The following is a 13909-nucleotide window of genomic DNA, read 5'->3' on the forward strand; positions in this document are numbered from 1 at the left end:
CATTGTTAAAAGACTTACTGTAAGAGAACGACCCTGTTATTGGACATTGAGGATGTGTGTGGACATGTGTGTGTATATATTGTCTGTGTTTCCCTAGGACCTCACAGGTGCATAATGGAGGATTAATAAACAAGAAAGGTCATCAAGTGAATGTTGGGCCAGGCTGACATGGACATAAAGGAGAGTCATCTCATAGGAAGGTGACTAATACCAAAGAAAGCTCTGCAAAGTTTTGGTTTATCCCAGATGACAAGGAATAGAAGCCTGTGTTTTTTGTTGTTGTTGTTGTTGCTGTTGTTTGTTTTTAACTATCTATATTGCATTTCCAGGTTATTTTTTTCCAATCATTTACTAATGATAATTTTGATGACTGGAAACTCATCTTTACTGTGTTCTATAAAACCAGGCAATGGGATCTGTTCTAATTCTCAAGGTGGACAGGGAGAAGGACAGTTGGTGGTGGTACTAGGAATGAATTACTGAGTCTCAATCAGGAAAAACAACTTTGTGGGACAGAACTGAAAAATACTGTCTGACTTATACAGACCTTCTGCCCTCAACTTCCCAAGGGTCTATATATTCATATAAGGGAGGCCCTTTTTTTTTTAACCCTGCATATGGAATTATAGTTTTCTAAAAGCTCTTTCATTCTCCGTTCAAACAAGAGAACCTGAATACTTTAAAAGCCACCAACACATATCATGTCAACAATTCTACTCATAAGTCCATATGATCACCTGTCTCCCTCCCAGTTCTTATAAACTCCTAAAGTTCATAAGGAGTAGTAGGTAAAGCCACCAGTTGTAACACCGGTATCCCACATAGGTGCTGGCTTGTGTCCCACCCATTAGCTACATCTCATCCAGCTTACTTCTAATGCACCTGTGGAACAGCAAATGATGGCTCAAGTACTTGGATCCCTGCACACACCTAGAGGCCTGGGTGAGATCCCTTGCTCCTAGCTTTGGTCTAGCTTGGAGCTGGCTGTTGTGGCCATTTGAGTGATGAATCAGCAGATGGAAGATCTCTGTCTCTCCCACTTTCTCTGTTTTTTCAAATAAATAAATAATAATTTTTTTTTCTACCCGTCACATAGTGGTGACATAAACTTAGTAATCAAAACTAGGTATTCTTAAATTCTCTACTTCTACTATTTTTTCTAGCATCTAAACCCCAACTGGCTTTCTGTTGTAAAAATAATACTTACATCAAGCTATATCCTTAGATCTTAGCCCCTACAATTCTGCCTAAAGCCCATCATAAAATGCTTAGAACAGAAAAGCATCCCTTTTATTTAAAATTATCTCACTGTGCTACAAGTGTAAGTCAAGCATAACGGAAATGAGTGAAATAGTTAATCACTTTCCACAACCTCTGTATCTCCTTCTATTTTCTTCATCTATCCTTTCATATTGCTAAGTTTTCATTGGTTTTACCTGCCCCCTAGCATGCTGCTTTGATGTTATGTATAAACTTGAGCCTTTGATGTTATGTATAAACCTTCCCCTTCCAGATGAGCATCTTCTTTTCATAACCTGTCCTGATTTCTCCATCTCTTTGAAAATATGAAACCAGTGGTAAATTTCTCCAGAGTCCTACTAAAGGACAATCTAATTCCCATTACTATTTCTGGGTGATGGCTGAATGTGTCCCTGGAAGCAAAGCTTTCCAGAACAATTCTACATATGATGAGAGTTTCAAACACTGACAGATCATGAGTGGCAGGTTGCTCTCAGGTATAGCAGCCTCTCGTGAACTGTTAAGCCCTAACACCATCTTTGCTCTCTGGTCCATGTGCTGTGATCCACATCCTCTGAATTTAACTCATACTTGCATCCCAAGGGAATTTTAAAAAGAAGAAAAAAAGCAAATAACTAAATGCAAAGTACCGGAAAACAATCTAAATCTCCAACAGCAGTGGCATGAAAAAATGATGACTAAAAATGAAGCGTACATGAAGATCCTGTCTAAAGAAAATCACATGGGTTTTAATCAATTATTTTAGGGTAATGGGTATATGGAAAAGCCAAAACGTCATCAGCCTTCTACTAGAAAGTGTAAATCTCCAGATAGGCCATGTAATTTCACATGCTTGAGGTCAAAGGGTAAGGCGGACTGGGCTCAAAGTGCTCCAGAAGAGGTTTTCTACATATTTAAAATGAAGCCATCGTTTTAGTAAAGTCAGTTTTCTGCTAAGGAGCTCAGTGTAGGAGAGAAAAATGTTCCGTAAGTACATCATTAAAAGATAAAACAGGAAGTGGTAAGAACCACAAAAGAGACACCCATGCAGTGCTAGGGAGTACGGAGGTAGGTAGTATATCTTTACTTCAGGCAGAGGCTTCACGGAGGAGGCAGTCGACTGTGGCCTTACAGCAGGCAAGGGCTTAAGGACATGGGTATGTGGAAAGGAAGCACTGTAGACAGAAGAAATAGTTTGACTGAGGGTGAGAAGGGAAAAACATGTGGGTATGTGTCAGGATAAAGGATTACTTAACTATCTTGCTATATAGCTCTCTGTAGCATTTTAAGATGCTTAGGTGGGAAACAAATATTTACCATTTAAGGGATAGAATATGAAATGCAAAGCTAAAGGGGCCAGTTCAGTGCTACAGTGGGTTAAGCTATCTTACCCTTATGCACCTGATTTAAGTCCTTGTGGCTCAACTTATAATCCAGCTCCCTGCTTACGGCCTGGGAAAGCAGTGGAGGATGGCCCAAATATATTGTGGGAGACCTGGAAGAAGCTCCTGGCTTAAGATCAGTCCAGCTTTGACCACTGAGACCATTTCAGGAGTGAGCCAGAGGACAGAAGATTCTCTCTCTTTCTCCCTCACTCTCTGTAACACCACCTTTCAAATAAAACAAAATGAAAAAAAAAAATGAAAAAGAAACGCAAAGCTATCAATCAAGTCAAGATAAGATTAGAAAACCCTTTCTCCTAATGTTGAATTTAAATCAATTAGTTGCGTGATTCTCCAAACCACCCCTTGGTTTGGATTTTGATAAATCAATTAGTCAACACTGGGGAAAGCAACAGTGGGGGCTGGGGGGGGGGGGGGACACGGCAAAGTGGAAGGGGAAATCCCTGAACCATATGGATCCATAGGTCCAATTCATGCAAAATAAATCTAAAAATTGAACCAAATACTTGCTGCACAATTTATTTCTTATCGTTTCCATGACATTTATAACACCATTCTTTAATTCATATGTCTACATCAACATTCCCCATGAACCATTTAGATTTTTGAGAGAATGATTGTATCACACGCATAATTGTGCTTTTTGGCATGTAGCAGAAGGCCTGAAATACACCTGCCTCCCTAGGGGCTAGTGCCTCCACTGAACTGAGACTGTTTTACTCATCACTCTCTCCCTGACACCAACCACAAGGCCTGACAAAACAGATGGTTGATGTTTACTGAACCAAGGGGAATTATGTATTTTTTGTTCTCTTAGTCCTCTGGGCCTAGTTTCTTCATTTGTAAAGTAAGATAATTAAAAGTGAGGTTAAATAGGCATTTATGGTAGAGCATAACATAAAGTATGGTCAGGGCCCAGCATGATAGTCTAGAAGCTAAATCCTTGCCTTGCACACTCAGGATCCCTAATGGGCAATGGTTTGTATCCCAGTTACTCCACTTCCCATCCAGCTCCCCGCTTGTGGTCTGAGAAAGCAGTGGAGGATGGCCCAAAGCCTTGGGACCCTGCATCTGCATGGGAGGCCTGGAAGAAGCTCCTGACTCCTGGTTTTGGATCTGCTTAGCTCAGGCTGTTGCAGCCATTTAGGGAGTGAACCAGAGGATGGAATATCTTTCTCTCTGTATCTCCTTCTCTCTGTTAATCTGGCTTTCCAGCAAAATTAACTAAATCATTTAAAAAAAAAGAAAGAAAGAAAATGGTCAGCACCTTAGGTGCTCTAATTCTTTCAAAACTTAAATATATCTTTCTCAAGCTGAGAGATTTATTTCATCAAGTTGTAACATTCTCTGATCTGGTAAGTGATTTTATATGCACTAAGAGAGAAAGTGAATGAGCATGACCAAACAGGAAGTCTCACACATCATAAATATTGACGTGCTTTGATTATTATTATTATTATTTGTTATGAAGGTTTCCAAACCTGCTGATGGAGGACTCACTACAAACCATGGTTATTGTTGTCCCTGGGCCTGGGCAGGGGACCTTGCCTGTGCATGTGTCCCTCTCTGCTCCAGCATATCATGTCTGCTGCACTTAGAAACTCCAGGGAGTATTAAATCTGCAGCTGGCCTTGGAAGGTATGCTCATCACACTTGAAGCTCCCTGAGGATACGACTGGCTCACATCCATCTCAGGATCCACACAGGGGCTGATGCAATGTGTGCCTGTTGAAAAATCTAATGGATAAAAGCTACTCACCTCTGGCTTTTCCCTGTTTATGACCTTTTAAATAGAAAAACCTCCAGTTAGGGAATAAGTCCAAGGCTTAGTAAGGAGTCCTGTACTGCCCACACTGTCATTGCTCTAGCCAACTTTCATTTTCTTTGGTACTAAGAACTAAATCATTTGTAAGGCTCTGTAAAAGTTTTTGGGTCTGAAAATCATTATTATCAGATTGTTCATGTAAATACGAATAGTAAATTATGTAATTTTTGTTAGCCCTTCTACATCCTTGGTGCCCAAGAGACATGCTGTAATTAAATGGGAAACAAATTTCTCATTCATGCACTAGAAGGAACTTTCAGTCAACAAATTTTGGTTCATTTTCTTCTCAGAAAATGCTGGGAAATTTCAGGTTCCTTTATTTCATGTTATCCTTATAACTTCTCTAGGAGTGTTCATGAATGTCTCCTTTATAAAGATAAGAAAAATAAGACTTGGGGGTGTGTGGTGTCATTCTCTGAAGATGACACAGTTAACAAACACTGAAATCAGCTCTTTAGCTCCCACATCAAGAAGGATGTAGGATGTAGCATTTTAATATCTCTAGGTAGGAGAGAAGTCATTCCAAACCTCACGTTCTTTTCTCCTCTGCTTCCTATATCCTGTCTCTGTCCCTGTGGAAGCATGATCTAAACCTGCATATGTAGTACTTGCTAAATTGCAATAGTCTGATCCGTCTCAAGTAACTTGAACAATGGAGAAGTTGCTGGAGGGTGAGGGAGGATAACAGAGGAGGTTATGTAAGAGAGTAGGAAATAGGAGGGTTTAGTCATGGGCATCACAAGTGAAACATAAACTCTGCTTGTGTTCAGAAACTGAGCACAGCTGAGAGACCTCAAAGACTGGAAGCCTGTTTACCGATGAGCCCTGGGCACCACTGGCAAGATGTTAACCCCTGTCTTCACATAGAGTTTTGAATACCATGTGACTCAGGTGGGAGGCAGATTTAAGTCATACATTCTTGTTGTTGTAAAACAATCACAGTTACATACTAGGAAGAAATTAAAGGATGTAAAGTTAATCTATTTAAAAAGTGTGAATTCCAATATCTCACATGACTTTTGTTGTAAACACAGTAAAGTTACAGGTCTTATTAAGACGTTGCTGTGTTTTGGAAGGCATTGCCATCATCCACCGAAAAAGACAATGAACACGATGCCACTACAACAAAGCCACATGTCTCCAAGTGGTCTAAAGCACTAGGAAAGGAAGAGATGGCACTCCAGATAAAAGCTAATCTGCCTTGATTTCAAAAATATCTATCCAGCTTCAGTAAAAGAAGCATTTACAGAGGTGCTGCCTCAGGGTTTTATTGAATCTCTCTTTAGCCTACTTTAAGACACACCTCTGACAGGACAATGAAAGCCAATGGTTGCAGGATATGGAAGATAATTTGTAACATTTGTTCACTTCTCCCTAGTCTGTGACTTGGGATTTGAATCGTCCAGTGAGATCAAACTAATCATATTGTGGATAAAGATAGCAGAAGAGCTCTAACATCTTCAAAACTAAAGCTTTGAATCCAGAAAAAAACTGGGTTGCCTGGGGAATGTTACACTGTCCTGTGAGTCAAACAGGAGGAGACTGATCTTTGTAATACACTGACACAACTGCTATCCGTCTTTCTCATTACTAATTGACATTCATGAGAGGTGGTTGGCTAGTAAACTTACACCACCCCAGGGCTCCATTTATCCAGAGAATCTCCACAGATATCATCTCCCATATTTCTTTTCTGCCTACACAGGGGACACCATAACTGTATGCTTGCCAATGACCAAGGCTTCATTCCAGGCGAGGCAACCATAACTTTTTTGGCACCAGGGCCTGTGCTACATAGTATTTAGCTCTTTTAATAGCTCTGTGAGCCATTATAATCCACAAAGAGTCACAGAAAAGTTAAGCAACAGGGTTACGTATTTATTTAATCTTGGCACTAAGGATGGAACTCAGGTTTGCCAAGTGCCCACAGGATCCAGGGATGGACCAGGTCACAGCCAGGAGAGAGAAACTCAATCAGTGCCTTCCACATGGGTGGCAAAGTCTCAAGTACATGATCCATGATCTGCTACCTCCCAACATGCGCATCAGCAGAATGGTGGAATAAGAAGTAAAGCTAGGGTTTAAACCTTGACATGGCAGTATCTGTTGCGGACAGCTGAAGCAGAACCATAATAACCATGCCAAATACCTGCTTCTACTCGGGAGGAATTCTTTTTCAGTTAGATAATGTATAGAGTTACTAAAATAGCAGGAAAATGTAAAGGCATAAGCTTTTCTTTTTAAATTTTGTTTTGCAGATTTATTTCTTCTTATTGGGAAGGCAAATTTAGAGAAAGAGAGAGAGATCGTCCATTTACTGGTTCACTCTTCAAATGGCCACAAAGGCTGGAGCTAGAAGGCAGGAGCCTCTTCCAGGTCACCCACACAGCTGCAGGATCCCAAGATTTTGGGCCATTGCCATCCTCCACTGCTTCCCCAGGCCACAAGCAAGGAGCTGAATGTGGAGTGGAGCAGCCGGGACACAAACAGGAACCTATAGGAATGCCAGTGCTTGGAGTTGGAAGCTTAGCCAGTCAAGCCATTGAGTCAGTTCCAAAAGTACAAAATTTTCTATTGCAAATTTGGGAGGACAGGGTATCTATGTGGAACATGGGTCATCAGAATGCAACTCACAAGCCGAATTCGGTTTACCACTTTCTGTTTTTAACAAGGCTTAATAGTGAGAATGATTTTCCACGTAAAATGATTGGGAAAATCAAAAGAAATATAATATTTAATAGGATGTAAAAAGTAAATGAAGTTCAAATTTCAATGCCCATAAAGTTTTATTGGAACACAGCCACACCCATTAGTTCACATACTTTCTATGACTGTTTTCACACTAAAAAGGAGAACTGAGTAGTTGAGACAGAGATCATATGATCTGCAAAGCATAAAACATTTATAACTTGATCCTTTAGATAATAGGTTTACCAACCCTTGATTTAAAGCCTACCAATGACATTTAAGAGCATCAGAGATGGGAAGATAACAGGAGCTTTGTGAAAATATCTCTGAGTTGCAGTCAGCCTCAGTCAGTTTCTTGACCAAAGATACTTGATCAAGGCTCTGTTGAAGCTACTAGCAGATTCTCCTAGCACAATCAATATGTTCATGGAAATGTTACTTGAAAAATCATGGAGTGAAGAGCATCCTGACAATCACCAAATATTCTCTGCAAGATTCCAAACAAGAAGCAGCATTCGATTCCACATGAGTTGAAGTGGGAAAGAGTAGACTTAGCAGACAGAAAGAGTTCAATGAGGGTTCACTTGCATGTCTTCTCTTGCAAAAATCTGGATCAAGGGAATGAATCAAAGCCATACTTATATAAAATTTGCCAAGGAGACTAAATTGGAAACCTATTGTAAACAGCAGTGAGTTCAGAATGTAAACCGCAGTTTCAGTTTTATGTGTACCAAATAGTGCTCCATGTGTACAAAAACAAATGGATGTACAATCTCCAATGTTTTACTAGAAAGTGTCTGAAAAAGAAGAGTAAATTCTTGAGCACATACATGATGAATTAATTAATCCTCTTTGAAACATGATGAGGTAGAGATGGGGTTTCATATCCTTATTTTCCAGATGAGAACATGGAAAAGAAGGGAAGTCATCCAGCAGTGGCCTCAAAGGAGCATCTTGAGAATCTTGGGTTTCAGTGCTGCCCACTCACAGTGTACCTCTCTTAATTGCACTAATCACATCTGAACATTGATTTTAAATTGATTAAGATCTGAGATTTGCCATCTGCTAGGAAGGCAAACCAAAGCACAGAGCTATAAATGCATGTTTGTTGAAACAATGGTTATGACGTTCATCAATTGTAGAATGGTCACAAAAAATCTGAACCTAAAATAGCATTTTAAAAAACATTCAGTGCAGACTACCTTATTTTATGTATTTAAAAAAAAAACAGGATCAAAGGAGGGAATTTCTTTTCTAAAAATATACAAATAAACTCTTAATACTTACTGTTACATACTGCAGTCATCTTCCTTTAACTTCTTGTGCTCTTGGCATCAAATATTTGCTCCTTCATCCCTTTATTCACCCCCACCTACTCCACAAGCCATTTCTTTCCCCTCATGCCTCTTTCCCACCAACAGACCATCCTCAATAATATTCACATTCTCATTCCATTCAACCATGCCCACTCCCCATGCACTCTCCTCCCATACTCGCACTCATTCTCTTCATTTTCTCTCGTCTAGGTTTTAGTGATGTCATCCCATGGTCTGATCCCATTGTGTTTTTTTTCTCAGAAAAATGCACAGAACTTTTCGTGGCTAGGGTCACCTGCACCACAACTCCAGTCATCACCGACAATGAGAAAGTATGGGTTGTATTTCCATTTTCCTCCTCAATAAAACAAAACCCTGGACCAGTTTATAATTGATCGTGGGTTGAACTGTGTACCAATGACAGCATTAAAGCTGCATGCTTCATGAATCATCAGAGCTAAAACTGAATTTTGGTCTGACATATCAGGCTTTTAAGTCTTGTACCTGTGCCCAGTTCAGAGATTCCTGAGTCATGAATGAAGTGATAATCAACACTGAATACTTTGCCTGAGTTAACTGACAACGGAAAGCCATGAGGAAGAGAAAGATTTGTGCTCGTATTCTGTCTCAGACAAGGTGACATTCAAAAGTTCAACAAGGCAGATTCAGAACCGCCTTCAGAAAGGCCATTGGGGGCACTAATGACGCATCGTAAACGTGGAAAGAAAAAAAGAAACAAGTCAATAAATGCTGTTGATAATACAGACCCTGCCTTCAAATATAGATAGAAACAGCAGTAAGCTGAAACATCCCCACCTTTAAAGATGGGAGGAGAATTTAAATACCCATATCCTTTCCTTTTTGCTTTATTGTTGTTTTTGTGTGTTTCTAAAAAGAAAGAAAGAAAATTCTCTTCCTCAAAGTGCTCAAAACCAGAATTTGGGTTCCAAAGACTGAGAGTCAAGGAGCTTAGATAGTTTTCCCTGCCTGATTTTTGAAAGGAATCCATCTTCATATTCAAAATAGTCAAAATAATTTGGCTCACAAAGACTTATCTTTTTGAAGAAAATACTATTGAGTTTCCTTCCTCTAAGTGACATTAGTCTGGAGCATCTTCTATCTTAATGGACTTCCAAAGTGTTCTGTATGTTGGGCAATTTTCCTTGCCAATACCCCATCTCTTTTATATTCTCTGATATCCCAAAAGTGGTGTTACAGCATAGCAACTCCCAGGTGGCCCCACCAGCTGTCCTTCCTGCTTTCATTTTTCATTGCTAACTTGGACAGAATCTCCCATGTTGCTTACATGATAGAACATAAAAATCTTCCCTTTCCACACTATGGTTGTGATCCTTTCCCTTGTTTTCCAAAATCAATTTGATGACCTAGATTTTTAAAACCTACAGCCAGTGTCAAGTATAATCTAATCTATCTGACTATTGAATTTACTTATGCACTTGCTTATTTGAATGCCATTTCCTGTCTGATATGGTTGCTATTACTGTGGTGTCTCAGCTTGCTTACCCGTGACTTCTAGAGGGCTTATCTGGTTCTTTCTCTGCTTCACAGACTGCTTGCTTAATGAAAACATATGGGGAAAGGAAAGGTCTCCACAGGGAAGCTTAGATAACCTGAAGTTTCCATAATTTCTCTTCACCATTTTTTTTTGTGGCAGATATCCTTTCTTACCTACTCCTGAAAGGGAGGCACTGCTCTCAGGCTGCTTAGGCCTAGAAACGGAGGCCCTGGAACTCAGATTAGCTCCCCATGAGCCAAATAGCACCATGGGCTGTTAGTGAAGTATGCAGCATATTTCTGGTAATTATCAAAAGGTACCTCGGTGCTTATTAGGGGACTGTGGAAAAAGACAAGAACTTTCTGTTTTACAGATGACCATAACTCAACTGAAATAATGTCACTATAATAATCATGATTTGTTATCAATAAGAAGCTGAAGAGCACTCATTTCCTGTCTTTTCTTCCAATGCAACACTCTGGAATGTCTGCAGTCTTTTAGTGGGTATCAGCACCTTTCTGATGAAAGATAGTTCTACATACCTGTCCTTTAAAACTCTCCTCAAAATTATTAGCCCTACATAAGAAGAGGCTCAATGCTTAGGTTCTAAGTTGGAACTCAGCACTTCCAGGCAAGTGAGTGGGAAGGGGAATTTCCTAAGGAGGAAGTAGCTCCTTTGTAGAAAGTGGAGACCAGGACTGCATATAGATATTTAACAAGGGACATGGTCAGAGGGAAGAAAACTTCTCTCCAGGAGTTGCTCATTGAGGAAGCCCTAGTACAGGTTGGGAGGCTTAGTCCCAAGGGTACTTAAGAAGGAAGTACTTGCATATACCATAGGTCTGGAAATAGAAGTTTTTGTTGTAGTATGTGAACTAGACACCTTTATAGATGTGTTCTACACCAAATAAAACTAAGAGGTCAGGGCTTTGAGCCCACTTAGTCTTATATATGATGGTATTTAAGTTCAGGGTTCTGGACCAATGGGCAGACATCTGCAGAGGAGAATAAAACTGTGTTTTCATTCTTCATCCTTTCCTGCATAGTAACTATTGATACATTAACACATGGGCAGCAACAGAAGGAAGCAGGTGCAAAGAATGATGGCTTGAGGAACAGCAAGAGCACATCTTTTGTGGGGTCAAGGTAGAGGTTTTTGCTAAGTAACAGTCTTGCAACCACAAAGAATCAGGTAGGAAACTCAAATTGAGTTTCCCTATGTCTGACTCCTCTAATGAGGGACATTTTCCCATTACCAGGCCATGGAATGGAGCATAAGCAGGGAGAGAGTGATTTTTTGTTTTTTCAAATCATTAATGTTTTCTTTCATTCTTAGGACCTACTGAGTCCCAAGCAGCAGCAATAGCCATCGTCATTGCCTATGTTATCTGTAAAACCAATGCACCTGAAGCTGGAATACCGTTAAGTTTGAAAATTTGCACTGACTTGTAAGTTACTTAAAAGGGCCCTGCCAATTGATCCTGTCCCTAAGATGATGAAATTGTAGGCATTGGAAGGTTGATGGTTTTTGCCAGAATGCAAATCAGAAAGGGAAATAAAAATGAGCGTATAAGACCATTTACCTTCGGCGGCTCTTTTGAAGAAGACCTTGCAGCTTCCACAAGTAAGAGCTCCGTAGTGACAGCCAGAAGCTTCATCTCCACAGATCAGGCAGGTCTTCTGTGGTGGGAAGTAATAGTCGATGGGCAAAACATGGTCCCTAGTAGTCTCCAAACTGGAAAGACACAACCCAGAAGGAAACAAAAAAAATGCAACATGTCAGTTTGGGGCAGAAATAGTAAGGCAGCAATCTGAGGTCTCAAATAGTAAATTGTATGCAGAAATTATTCAGTATGTCAATATCGAATTGGTGTGAAGCTGAATTTTCCTGGGAATTTAAAGGTGGACAAAGCACTTTTGGATCTGGCCTAAGAATTAGATAAATTCTCTGTGATTGGGCTATCTCACAGGCTCTTTGCAAGTGAGTGAATATAAGGTGAAGAAACTTGTGGTTAAGGTCTCTGAAGTAGTAGTTAGGCAATATTTTCAGAGCAATTAAATGGTATGACTTCAGCCTTATGACTACCTTATTCAAAGGGAGACCTATGGCCAAAGCAGACCAATTATCAAAGCAGTTTAATGTGTTCTTTATTAGCTTTTTAGCCTCATATTTCATATGTCAAAAGAGAGATATTTTCCCCTACTGAGTTGTTGCTGTGACAACAGTGGATAAAAGAGCTTTGGAATGAATACATAAGTGAAGATCATGATTGTGAAACCAGTCTTTATTGGCATACCCCTTGTGCCCTGCCACCCACGCTTCCACTTTCCTTGGAAATCTCTCTATACTGTAATAAAACAACAACAACAACAAAAAAAAAAACCCCTCTTCCTTGAATCTAAAACATAAAGTATCAAAGTCCCTATGTCTTAGAATCTTGTTGAGAAATGATGTATAGACACGGTGAATATCATTTTAACTACCATAAAAAATGGGCCTTTAAAATTATCGTATGATTTTTGGGCAAAGATTTTTGGGCAAAGTTTCAGAAGTCACCTAGTTAAATTGCCATATTTTGAATACTTCTTTCTTACTAAGGAAATGAGGAAAACAGGAGCCTGTTTGCCATGTTGGGTGATTTCAACGTCTTCTAACAAGTTTGTCAGACAAACCTACTTTTCTCCTATGTATTGTAGAGATGAAAATAGTTACATGCAGGAGGCTGTCATGATGATTTGGGCTTCAAATATAGTGCAAGCTCAACTTGCTTTCCATGACCCTGTTGTCTTCCAGATAGTTTGCCTTTACTGTCTATCAATGATTGCCGAGTTTCATGTTCAATATCTGTCACCGGAATTAAAAAAAAAAAAAACCCACATGGAAAGGTACCTGCCTCCCAACTGCTACGAACAGTCCTAAAAAGGCAAGAGCAAAGGCAGCTATATTTTATAAGCAGTTTATCTTCAATACACAAATATTGGTGATTATTCAAGTCCAATGTAAAATAGTACTCAAAAAGTTCTGATGGAATGCAAACCCAGAAGCTTGCTATATTGGCCTATCATTTTTCCACACAAGCTTTCCCTTTTTTACTGCAACTGAAAAGCCAGCAGCAGTCTGTTCACCAAGCCAAGGCCAGCCAAGTCATAAGTTATTCAGGAAAGGAGCCTACTCCTAATCTATAATTTAACCAAATGCTAAGAATGTTAATCATTTGGCTGTAATACTGATTTCCCTGATTTGATCATTATACATTTTATATATGTGTCAAAATATTGTACAATATAATTAAATAAAAATGTCATGTGAAAATTATATTTTTAAATGAAAACAACACTACTGGTTGCCTGGAGCCAGAATCAGAAGTAGGGATAGATTGTAAAGGGGTTCAACAGAACTTTAAGAAATGATAGAAATGGTCTGTGTCTAGACTGCGGTGGTGGTATGCCCATGTACATGGATCAATACTTCAACATTTCAAAGGAGCGCATTCTTTCATTATTTAGAGAAGACTTTACTGGTTCTGTAATCAAACCCACGTAGATAAGACCTTGCACATTTAATGCAGTGTAGAAAAAAACTTAAGTTTAATGTTTCCAGATCAATATGGCTGTTCATTTCTGTACACTGCCAACTCAACATAGTAAACTTGGACACTTTTCTCAAAGTTGACAGCACAGCTAAAATTTCCCAAAATTCAATTATATATACATATACATGTACACACACGCACACATATATATAATTTATATAGAAAGCTCAGCAATAGCAGTATATTATATATCAATGAATTTTATTGTATATAAATAATTTCTTATTCAACTTAATATTAGAAAATTGGAAAATATTTGCAAAACAATTTACATGGATATAAATTACACCTGCGTCCTCAGTTCCAAAAACAAGGATGACTTTGTTTCC

The 13909-nt window shown here is 39.3% G+C and overlaps 1 protein-coding gene across 2 annotated transcripts in view; it reads right to left on the reverse strand.

The window, feature by feature from the left end:
- The window catches only part of AR (androgen receptor), a 159918-nt gene that overhangs the window by 55790 nt on the left and 90219 nt on the right, over positions 1 to 13909 (reverse strand). For both annotated transcript variants that reach the window (XM_041000969.1, XM_041000977.1), the window contains exon 2: positions 11571 to 11722. In XM_041000969.1, coding sequence (XP_040856903.1) covers positions 11571 to 11722 — 152 coding nt within the window. The remainder of the gene's footprint in view (positions 1 to 11570; positions 11723 to 13909) is intronic.

The sequence above is a fragment of the Ochotona curzoniae genome, unplaced genomic scaffold, assembly GCF_017591425.1.
Source record: "Ochotona curzoniae isolate NIBS_2020 unplaced genomic scaffold, NIBS_Ocur_1.0 contig_1274, whole genome shotgun sequence".
Lineage (NCBI taxonomy): Eukaryota > Metazoa > Chordata > Mammalia > Lagomorpha > Ochotonidae > Ochotona > Ochotona curzoniae.